The 12,006-nt window shown below is 41.7% G+C and overlaps 1 protein-coding gene across 2 annotated transcripts in view; it reads left to right on the top strand.

Annotated features, from left to right (window-relative positions):
• Nr6a1 (nuclear receptor subfamily 6 group A member 1) overlaps positions 1 to 12,006 on the top strand; it is a 162,682-nt gene that overhangs the window by 39,831 nt on the left and 110,845 nt on the right. For both annotated transcript variants that reach the window (XM_090330616.1, XM_090330615.1), the window contains exon 3: positions 2,593 to 2,637. In XM_090330616.1, the coding sequence (XP_090186742.1) occupies positions 2,593 to 2,637 (45 nt within the window). The remainder of the gene's footprint in view (positions 1 to 2,592; positions 2,638 to 12,006) is intronic.

Genomic DNA, 12,006 nt, shown 5'->3' with positions numbered 1-12,006 from the left:
TAATCCCAGCTACTCAGGAGGCTGAGATCTGAGAATTACAGTTCAAAGCCAGCCCAGGCACTAAAAAAGTTCCTGAGACTCTTTATCTCCAATTAAATCACCAGAAAACTGGAAGAGTTCAGGGACAATGCCCAGGCTCAGAGTTCATGTCCCATGACCGACAAAAAAAAATAAAATAAAAAGAGGGATCTCTTGTTTCCATATCTTGAAATTCACTTCAATAAATATGTATTATTTTATATAAATATAGCACTTGGGCATTGAGCCTTTGTGTGTCTCTCCTAAAAGAATCCTCTTTTGCTGTCAGAAGTTTGGCCTAGTGTGTAGAGTGCTTGTCTAGCATGTACGAAGACTTGGGTTTGATTCCTTGGTACCACATACATAGAAGAAAAAGAAGCCAGAAGTGGTTCTGTGGCTCAAGTGGTAGAGCTCTAACCTTTAGAAAGCCCAAGGACAGTGCTCAGGCTCTTAGTTCAGGCCCAGGACTGGCAAAAAAAAAAAATCCTCTTTTGGTCTTTTTGGTCTTATTCTCTGTGAATATCTAGAATCCTGTGTAATTTATATCCCAGTATATTTCAGATCTAATTTCCGCATGGCAGAGAGAACATGGGCCATTTGTCTCTCTGAGCTTGGCTTACCTCACTTAGCATGAGTTGTTCTAGTTCCAGTTCCTGTTGAATGACATTGTTTTATTCTTTCTATTGGTATGGGTATGTGTATAGGTACCATAAATCTCTATCTATCTATAGGCAGTGTGTAGGTATCACATTTTTTTGGATCCACTATTTTATTGTGGGGCATCTGGGCTTTTTCCATTTTTTGATTATATGTGAATAGTATAGTAATGAACATGGATGTGCAGTTGTCACTATCATATCCTGGCTCACTATATTCAGGGTAGATGTGCAGGAGAGGCATGGTCTTAGGGAAGATCAACATTTAGTTTTTTTGTTGGTCATGGGGCTTGAATTCTGGGCTTTGGTGCTGTCTCTGAACTCTCCAGCTCAAGGGTAGTGCCCTACCACTTGAGCTACAGTGCCACTTCTGATGGTTAATTGGAGATAAGAATCACACAGACTTTCATACCGGGACTGGCTTTGAACTGTAATCCTCAGATCTGTCAGATCTCAGCTTCCTTAGTAGCTAGGATTATAGGCATGAGCCACTGGTGTCCAGCTACATTTAGTTTTTTGAGGAACCCCCAGACTGCTGTCTAGAGTGGTTGTACTAGTTTGCATTCCCACCAATGGTTCAGTAGAGTTCCTTTTTCCCACCAACATTTACTGTTTGAATTCTCCATGTTGGCCAATCTAACTGTGGAGAGATGGAATTGAGTTGTTTTGGTTTGCATTTCCTTTATGGCTAGGGGTGATGAAGTTTCTTTGCTATTCTTACCTCTTATTTTGAGAAGTCTCTCCTTAGCTCTCTTGCCCACTTAGTGACTAGTCTATTAGGTTTGTGAGGGGTGAGTTTCTTGAGCTCTTTGTATGTGTTGGATATTAGCCCTTTGTCTGATTTTGCTGGTAAAGATCTCCCAGTTTGTTGGCTTTCTTCCTAGGTTAGTAACTATGTCCTGCTGCTGTGTCACTTTGAGCCACAGTTCTACTTCTGGCCGTTTGGGACTTAATAGGAGAAGAGAATCTCATGGATTTTCCTAGACAGGCTAGTTTCTAATTTGATCCTCAGATTTCAGCTTCCTTAGTAGCTAGGCATGAGTCACTGGTATCCAACTTAAAGACACATAATGTAAGATAAATTTCTGGTTCTAATTTCAGCTGCCAAGATTCCAAGGCTATTTTGTTAAATGTATCCACTCAGGCTTTAGCCTGAGGTTTTATATTAAAATTTCTTGTAGATTGAAATTGTTCTGTATAAATGGAATGAATGTTCTCAAGTATTTAGCAACTATGTTGAAATTCAATAACAGAGAAAGACCCTAGACAATAGCATTTTAAGCTTTTTCCTTACTCTGTATTTCTATTCAATAATCAAGCCATCAGACCTTTGCAGAGTCTATTAAGAGTTAGAATATAAAGAATAAAGGTAGCCTTCAGTAACTTCTCATGTGACCTTGACTGTTCTGGCAGTTGCAGTGTTAACAGCAGAAAATGACGTGGAATGCATGGTGCAGTGGAGAACACATAAGTAGAAGTTTGTGTCTTCACAGTTCCACTTTATGGCCTTTCTGAGTAACCACAGACAAGTCGTGAAAAATCCATGAAACTAATAATAAAAAGAGATAACGTGTAAATCATTAGCCCTTAGCTGTTATTATTACTCTGTGTCTTCTTTCAGAATTTTTTTTTTCCCCCTGGACTTTCTTAAGGCTAGAGCTCTACCACTAGAGCCTCAGCACCACTATTGGCTTTTTTCTATGTAAGTGGTACCAAGGAATCAAACCCGGGCCTTCATGCATGCTAGTCAAGCACTCTACCAGTAGGCCAAACTCCCAGCCTTCTTTCAGAAAAATTTTAACTTCTTTTTGGGTTAATATTCAGTGAACATTTACTGTTTGCTGATTCCATTAAAATGCTATTTCTTCTTTCTGGCAGTTCTATGAGGTTCTCATCTCTTGTTCTTTCCATTTTACAGATGGGGAAACTGATAGTTTAACACTTGGACAAGGTAACACAGCTGGTAAGTGGCAGATGTCTTTGTCTTAAAGATGTAGGAATTCATATAAAATGAAACATAAAATATAAAGTGGTGTAAAACTAAAGCAGTTTTACAAATGCACTGACCTGTGTAATGCATATTCTACTAAGATGAAACCCTATCCCTTCATAAAATTCCCTGATTCTTTTTTTTTTTTTTTTGGTTTGTTTTGTGGTCAGATGTGGGGCTTGAACTTTGGGCCTAGGTACTATTCCTGAGCTCTTCAGCTCAAGGCTAATGTTCTGCCACTTTCAGTGCCTGGGCTGGTACCGTGAGCTTCAAATCTGAGGCTCCTGAGTAGTTAGGATTACAGGTGTGAGCCACCAGCACCCAGCTAAAATTTAATTCTTTTTTTTTCTTTTTTTCCTTTTTTTTTTTTTGCTTGCCAGTCCTGGAGCTTGAACTCAGGGCCTGGGCTTTCTCAAGGCTAGCACTCTACCACTTGAGCTACCGCACCACTTCCAGCTTTTTCTGCATATGTGGTACCAAGGAATCAACCCAGGGCTTCATGAATGCTTGGCAGGTGCTCTGCCATTAGGCCACGCTCTGGTCCCAGCCTAAATCCCCCAAATACCCACCCCCCCTTTTTTTTTCAGTTCTGGGGCTTCAATTCAGTTCCTCTTTGTGTTACTTTCTTGATCTTGGCTATTGTGCTACTACTTGAACATACTTCCTATCTGGCATTTTGCTGGTTCTTTTTTTTTTTTTGGTGGGTCATGGGGCCTGGGTGCTGTCCCTGAGCTCTTCAGCTCAAGGCTACTGCCCTACCTTTGAGCCAATTCCCACTTCCTGTTTTCTAGGGGTTAGTTGGAGATAATTGTCTCAGGTTCACCCTCCTACCACTGGGCCTGGGTGTTGTCCCTGAGCTCTAGCTCTTTAGTTCAAGGCTACCTCTCTGCCCTTGAGCCACAGTCCCACTTCCCATTTTCTATTGATTAATTGGAGATAAGAGTCTCCTGGAATTTTTTTAGTGCCTGGGCTGGCTTTGAACTGCAATCCTCAGATCTCAGCCTCCTGAGTACCTAGGATTACAGGCGTGAGCTACCATGCCTGGCTTGCTGGTTCTTTTGAACTTTTCTGATACTCTGATTTTAGCCTTCTGATTATCTGTGATTGCAGGAATGAGCTATCTGTACCTGGCTACTTCATCTTCTTTTCAGTCACAAAGCTTCCTGACATTTATTATTTTTACTTGCACAAACTTATCTTTTTTTGTGAGTCTCTCGTAGGGCTTGAACTTGGCCTGGGTGCTTTCCCTGAGCTCTTCAGCTCAAGGCTACCGCCCTACCTTAGAGCTAATTCCCACTTCTGTTTTCTGGAGGTTAGTTGGAGATAATTGTCTCAGGTCCTTTTGTGCCTGGGCTGGCTTTGAACCTTGATCCTCAGATCTCAGCCCCTTGATAACTTATCATTTTTGAGAGTTGGTGTTTTTTGACTTGGAGGGGCGGCTCAAGTCGTAGAGCATTTACCTAGCAAGAACACCAGTCTGCCCCCAAAATGTCTGTCGGTCTGTCTGTCTACCTATTCTGAGTATCAAACACAGGCTCTTATGCCTGGTAGAAAAGCACTCTACCTCTGAGTTTCTTCAACACAAGAATTTGTCATCTTTATGTTAGTGGAGAATGTCCTAAGCCATGTACTCAGTGTACCTTTTTACTTATTTATTGCCTTCATTTTTTTTCCTCATGAATGTTTAAAACAACTTCAATATTGAGTTCTTACACATCTTATTTTAGACTTAGTATTTTGCTTTTTAATGTGATTATAAATTGTTTTAAAACATTATTTGCTAATTGTTGCTAGCACATAGAAATGCAATTGATTTTTGTATATTGTTTATGTTTTATGATATTGTTAAATTAGTTTACTAGTTCTAGTAACTTCTAAAAATAAATCCTTGGGAATTTTTATGTTCATATTTGCAAATAAAGACAGTTACAATTTTTGATATTTATGACCTATTTATTTTTCTTTCTGCACTGGTTAATATTTTGGTATGGTAAGAAGTGATAAGAATATTATTGTTTCTTAAATTTTAGGGAGGGGAGGGGTTCAGATTTGATGTTAATTCTATAGGTAGGGTTTCTTCCCCCTCCTCCCTTTCTTCCCCTTTCTCTATTCCTCCCCCACCCCCCAAATCCTCTCTCTCCCTCTCTGGCAGTAATAGGGTATAAACTCAGGCCTCCTGCTTGCAAAAAGCAGGTGCTCTACCACTTAAGCCATGCTCCTAGCCTTTTCTGCTTTATTTTTAAAATAAGGTCTCATGTCTAGGATGGCCTGGACCTTGATCCTCCTGTTCAGCGAGTATGACAGGCATGTACCTCTGCAACACACTTTTTAAATTTGTCGGTCTTAAAGCTTGATCTTGGGGCCTGGGCACTGTCCCTGAGCTCTTCAGCTCAAGGCTACCACCATACACAGCATCACCACTTCTGGTTTTCTAGTGGTTAATTGGAGATAAGAGTCTCATAGTCTGTAGTACCCGAGCTTTGAACCACGATCCTCAAAGCTACTCAGCCTTCTCTCTAGCTGGGAATACAGGCATGAGTCACTGTCTGCAGCTTACAACCCACTTTTTACTTTAATTTTTTAGGGGGTGGGGACTTGAATTCTGGGCCTGGGCACTGTCCGTGAGCTCCTCAGCTCAAGGCTACTGCCCTATCCCTTGAGTCACAGCATCTGGTAGTTAATTGGAGATAAGAGCTTATCCAACTTTAGTACCCAGGCTGGCTTTGAACTGCCATTCTAGGATTTCAGGATTACAGGTGGGAGCCACCATGCCTGCTCATATTTTTATTTCTTTAAGAGGGGTCTCACAAAGCTTTGATCTCTGACCAGAATTTTTCTTTCTTTTCTTTTCTTTCTTTCTTTTTTAACCAATCCTGGGCTTGAGCTTGGGGCCTGAGCACTGTCCTTGGACTTTCTCAAGGAAATATTGAGTCATTGCTGTTATACTGTTTGGATCTAATAGCCACATATTAAGGATACCATGCGCCTTTTGTTCCTTTGGTCTTGACTTGTCTCACTCAACATGATTCGCTGTAGATTCATCCACTTCCCTGCGAGTGTCATTATTTTATCTTGAATGTTGGCTATGTAGAATTCCATTGTGTACACACACACACACACACACACACACACACACATTTTCTGTATCCATTCCTCTGCAGTAGGGCATTTGGATTGTTTCCATTGCCTGGCTATTGTGAATAGTGCAGAGATAAGCATAGCTGAGCAGGTGTCTTTATCATACCTTGGATTATGATGTTCAGGATAGATGCCCAGAAGTAGTATGGCGGGATTGTAGGGAAGGTCAATTTTCAGTTCTTTAAGAAACCTTCACACTGCTTTCCAGAGTGGCTGAACTAGCTTACAATCCCACCAGCAGTGTAGTAGGGTTCCTTTTTCTCTACAACCCCGCCTGTCGCCTATGTTTTTTGCAAAGAAACCACTGCTGAGTCCACTTTCATGAAGCCTTTCTCCCATGTTTTCTGAGAGTTTTATAGTTTTAGCTTTTACATTTGTTTTTAATACTGAATTAAGTTTTTGGGTTTTTGGTACAAGCTAAGTTTGAGCTTTATTCGTTTGCATGTAGACTTTTTTTTTTTCATTTATTTTATTTATTTATTTTTTTTCCTGGGGGCAGTCTTGGAACTGAACTCAGAGCCTGGGCACTGTCCTTGGGCTTTTCTCAAGGCTATAGCGCTCTACCACTTGAGCCAGAAAACCATTTCTGGCTTTTCTATGTATGTAGTGCCAAGGAATCAAACTTAGGTCTTTTTGCATGCTAGGCAAGCCCTCTACCACTAGGCCAAACTTCTACCCCCCCCCCTTCTTTTTCATTTATATATGCTGAAAGACTGTTCTTTTTTTTTTTTTTTTTTTTTTGGCCAGTCCTGGGCTTCAGCTCAGGGCTTGAGCACTGTCCTTGGACTTTCTCAAGGCTAGAGCTCTACCACTTGAGCCTTAGCACCACCTCCGACTTATTGCTATGTATGTGGTACAGAGGAATCGAACCCGGGTCTTCATGCATGCTAGGCAAGCACTCTACCACTAGGCCAAACTCCCGGCTCTGAAAGACTGTTCTTTTCCCAGCATTCATAAGGACATAGGTTGCATTGGAAAATAAAAGGCTTTTTGGCTCTTACTTTTTTCTTTTTCTTTTTATGCCAGTTTTGGGATTTGAACTCAGGGCCTGAGTACTGTCCTTGGGCTTTCCTTAAGGCTAGCCACCAGAGCCATAGCACCACTTCTGGCTTTTTCTATGTCTGTGGTACTGAGAAATTGAACCCTGGTCTTGGTGCATGCTAGGCAAGCAGTCTACCACTAGGGCAAACTCCTGGCCCAGTGGTCTTAATTTTATTGGTCTATTTTTTTTGTGTGTGTATGGGGCTTGAACTCTGGGTCTGGGCGCTGTCCCTGAGCTCTTCAGCTCAAGGCTACCGCCCTATCCTTTGAGCAACAGTGCCACTTCCAGTTTTCTGGTGGTTAATTGGAGATAAGAGTCTCACAGACTTTTTCATGCCTGGGCTGGCTTGCACCGTGATTCTCAGATCTCAGCCTCCTGAGTAGATAGGTTTGCAGGTATGAGCCACTGCGACTGGCTTATTGGTCTGTTTTACTAGGAATTTACTAGGAATTGATTTGCATGCCTGTGTGCTTTTTTTTTTTTGCCAGTCCTGGGCTTGAGCTTAGGGCCTGAGCACTGTCCTTGGACTTTCTCAAGGCTAGCACTCTACCACTTGAGCCTCAGCACCATTTCCAGCTTTTGTCTATGTATGTGGTACCAAGGAATCGAACCCGGGTCTTCGTGCATGCTAGGCAAGCACTTGAACCACTAGGCCAAACTCCCGGCCCCCTTTTTTTTTTTTTTTTTTGCCAGTTCTGGGCTTGGGCTGAGGGCTGAACACTGTCCTTGGGTTTTCTTAAAGCTAGAGCTCTACCACTTAGCCACAGCACCACTTCTGGCTTTTTCCTATGTATCTGGTACTGAAGAATTGAACCTGGGTCTTCGTGTATGCTAGGCAAGCACTCTATCACTAGGCCAAACTCCTAGCCCCTGCGTGTATTTTTTGAGGCAAACTCTAGTCTGGCTTCTAGTACATAGTTCTTCTGTTTCAGTCTTCCAGGCTGGGATTATAGCCACTATACAAGTTTTGTCAATTTTGACATAGGCAAACTAGATTTTTTGTGGGTACTCTTTATCAGCTTTGAGTTGGTTTCGTTCTATTTGTAGTTTGCTGTCATCTTTTTCTGGGAGGGTCATGACTGGTATCAAACTCCTCAAATACTATTTCTGTATCTTGACTCTGTGTGTGTGTGTGTGTGTGTGTGTGTGTGTGTGTGTGTGTGTGTGATGGGGCTTGAACTCTAGGCCTGGGCATTGTGCTGAGCTCTTAGCCCCTCAGAGCTAGGATTACAGGTGTGAGCCACTGTGCCTAGTTCTCCTGTTGCTAATGAATTAAATTACATAGGCTGCTTTTGAATCCTGAACTAGCCTCTGGGTTAAATTTCATGTGGATATAATTTTCATATCATGCGAAATTCAGCCTGTCAATGTTCTTTTGTGTGGTTATATTCATAAGGGCCAAAGCCTATGTCTTTGCCATACTACTGCCAGAGGATTCATTTTGTGTAGATTTGTATATTTTTTTGTGTAGTCATGAACCACTCAGCTAGTTTTCTAGCTGAAGTAGGAGCACTTCAATCTTAAACGTCCTGTTTCTTGGTTTTTGTTTCTTCTTTCTTCTTGTTCTTGGTGGGTCATGGGGCTTGAGCTTGGCGTGAGTGCTGTCCCTGAGCTCTTCATCTCAAGGCTACCTACCGCCCTACCTCTGGGCCTGGGTGCTGTCCTTGAGCTCTTCAGCTCAAGGCTACCCTTGAGCTAAACCCCACTTTCGTTTTCTAGTGGTTATTTGGAGATAAGAGTCTCAAGTCCTTTTGTGCCTGGGCTGGCTTTGAACCTTGATCCTGAGATCTCAGCCTCCTGAGTAGCTAGGATTACACTTATGAGCCACCATGTCCGGCTCCTGTAGGTTTCTTCTTGACCAGATAATTATTTGTGGTAATCCACTGGGATGTATTCCCACTTAGTCCACTAGGTGGCAGTATTTCCCAACTGAAATCTGGAAAGGTTAGGTTGGCTTCAGTTTGGGAAATAATCAACATTACTTGTAAAAATGCACAATTACACAAAGCAGAAAAATACATTTTTTTTTTTGCAAAATAGTACAACAAACCTTCAGAATTTCAGGGGTATTAGCTGGGCGTGGGAAGTCACGCCTGTAATCCTAGCTCCTCAGGACCCTGAGATCTGAGGATGGGGGTTCAGAGCCAGTCCAGGCACTAAAGTCTATTTAGCCACTAGAAAACTGGAAGTGGTGCTGTGGCTCAAGGGGTAGGACAGTAGCCTTTAGCTGAAGAACTCAGGGACAGTGCCCAGGCAGAGTTCAAGTGCCACTACCGACAAAATAATGATAATAAAAATGTGAATAAGTTTTAATCAAACAAGAATTTATTGGGTATCTGGCACATTTCCTTATCAGTACATTTAGTAACTGTTACCTGTTTTATTTATTTTGCATTGTTGGCAATTAAGTCTAAGGCTTTATAAGCTATACTCCCAGCTCCTAATGATCAGGGTTTTAAATTATTATTACGAAGGTGATAAGATGGAAGTGTTATAGTTACATTGTCATCCTTTCAATCACTGTCTCCCAGTTTTTTCTCCCGTCCTCACCCACAAATTGTGTAGTTCATTTTCAAACATAAGTGGCTAGGGGCCGGGAGTTTGGCCTAGTGGTTAAAGTGTTTGCCTAGCATGCATGAAGACCCAGGTTTGATTCCTCGGTACCACATACATAGAAAAAAGCCGGAAGTGGTGCTGAGGCTCAAGTGGTAGAGCTCTAGCCTTGAAAAAGTCCAAGGACAGTGCTCAGGCCCTGAGCTCAAGCCCAGGACTGGCAAAAAAAAAAAAAAAAAAAAAAGTGGTTAGTGAGTACCATTTAAAAGTGTTTGCCTTGAGAACTAAGGGTATAGCTCAATGGTGGTTTGTACTTAGCATTTGTAAGCCCCAGGTCCCTAGCAACCAAAAGAAATATGAATTTATTTTAAAGAATGGTGTTCTTGCTGGGCGCTGGTGGCTTATACCTGTAATCTTAGCAACTCAGGAGGCTGAGATCTAAGGATCGGGGTTCAAAGCCAGCTCAGGCACAAAAATCTGTGAGGTGTTTTTATTTCCAATTAACTACCAGAAAGCTGGAAGTGGTGCTATAGCTTAGTGGTAAAGTGCTACCCTTGAGCTGAAGAGCTCAGAGAGAGTGCCCAGGCCCAGAGTTCAAGCCTCCACCCCCCACACCTCAGAAAAATGATGTTCTTGGTGGCAAGTGATGAAATGGTGGACATTTAAGTCTGCCAGCCTAAGGTTATAGTTCTATTTGAGACAGAGAACAAACAGACTAGCTAGGACTTTTTAAGGGAGGTCTGGGAAGCTAGGCAGCCACAGGTTTCATAAAGTATCCAGATATTTGGAATTGCCTGTGTGTGTGTGTGTGTGTGTGTGTGTGTGTGTGTGTGTGTGTGTGTGTATGCATGCTTGAACTCTGGGCCTAGGTGCTATCCCTGAGCTCTTCAGCTCAAGGATACTGCCCTACCCCTAGGCCTGGGTGTTTTCCCTGAGATCTTAAGATCAACACTACCTCCCTACCCTTAAACCACAGCCCAACTTTCTGTTTTCTAGTGATTAATTGTGCCTGGGCTGGCTTTGAACCTTGATCATCAGATCTTAGCCTCCCGAGTAATTAGGATTACAGGTGTGAGCCACAGCATCTGGCTTTGACTTGTGTTTTTATGAGCATCAGAAAGTTGTGTGAACCTAAGTTTTCCTATATATCCAACAGCCAAGAGTGAAAGGGTTCAAGATGATGAACTCCACAGCTAAGTAGTTTTTGAATAGTAAACTATGCAGATTATTTCTATAGTCTTCAAAATAAGAAAAAAAGAGGACTAATAAAACCTGGCACTATCAAGTGCTTAGTGCTGAAGAGACAGACTTAACACATTTATTCCTAAAAAGATAGTTAAACGAAGACAAATTTATCTTAATCACCATAGCACATTATTTTTACTTTTCTGTTGTTGTTTTGTTTTGTTTTCCTGTCAGTCATGGGGCTTGAGCTCAGGGCCTGGCACTGTCCCTGAACTCCTTTACTCAAGGCTAGTGCTTTGAACCATAGTACCACTTCTGGTTTTTGAGTAGTTAATTGAAGATAAGAGTCTCATGGGGACTTTTCTGCCAGGGCTTTGAATCATGATCCCCATATCTCAGCCTTCTGAATAGCTGGGATTACAGGCATGAGCCACTGGGTGGCTGACTTATTTTTACATTTTTGCGAGGACAGGTGTTAGCAGATACCTTTGTGTTTTTCATACTGGTTGAACTAATAATCTCCCTCAGCCTTATGAATCACATTATTTTAAACGTTCAGTTTTCAAAATATTCACAGACCTTCCCTCCTTCTCCCATCTGTGCAAAGGAGGTGGGTGGAAAACCATTTAATAGCAACTATCTCTGAGTTGTTTCAATGTTGAATCCTCCCTCTCCTCTTCCTTTTTTTTTTCTTTAGCTGAAGTGAAAAATTAAGTAGGAATCCAGTAACCTATTTGAGGTAGTAGAAGAATGGGTGAACTCATAGGAAGAAGTGAAGGAGAAAAATGAACAGAATCTGTGGAATGAGGGATAGTACTGTGTCTACAATTAGAATCAGAGGAGTGAAAATATTTGAGGAAATAATGTAACCTAGTTCATCCAAGTGTAGTAAAGTATACATTAATTTGAGGCTAAATGTTGGAAGACAAGAATGAAGAAAATGTCTTCAAAGTACTAAGAAAAGGACTCAGTATGTACTACTAATAATCAGATGTATGGCTAACTTCTCATCTAAAATAATAGGTGCCTGAAGGCAGTGGGATAACACATTCAGTGTGCAAAAAGAAAAAAATACTTTCCTAAAAGTTCTGTATCCAGCAAAATTATTTCAAAATGACAGCACAATGAAGACATTCCCACATTAAAAATATAAGGGAGGGGGTGGGAGTTTGGACTAGTGGTAGAGTGCTTGCCTATCATGTACAAAGACCCGGGTTTGATTCCTCCATACTACATACATAGAAAGGCCGGAAGTGGTGCTGTGGCTCATGTGGTAGAGCGTTAGCCTGGAGGAAAGCCTAAGGGCAGTGCTCAGGCCCTGTGTTCAGTCACCAGGACTGGTTAAAACAAAACAAAACAAAGCACACACACACAGGAATTTCTAGCTGGTAGACCTACTAAAGGAAGTTCTGCAGGCTGAAAAT

Source organism: Megascapheus bottae, chromosome 3 (assembly GCF_031878675.1).
Source record: "Megascapheus bottae isolate mThoBot1 chromosome 3, mThoBot2.hap1, whole genome shotgun sequence".
Classification (NCBI taxonomy): Eukaryota; Metazoa; Chordata; class Mammalia; order Rodentia; family Geomyidae; genus Megascapheus; species Megascapheus bottae.
Note: the sequence above shows the minus strand (reverse complement) of the source record. Positions and strands in the feature narration are given on the sequence as shown.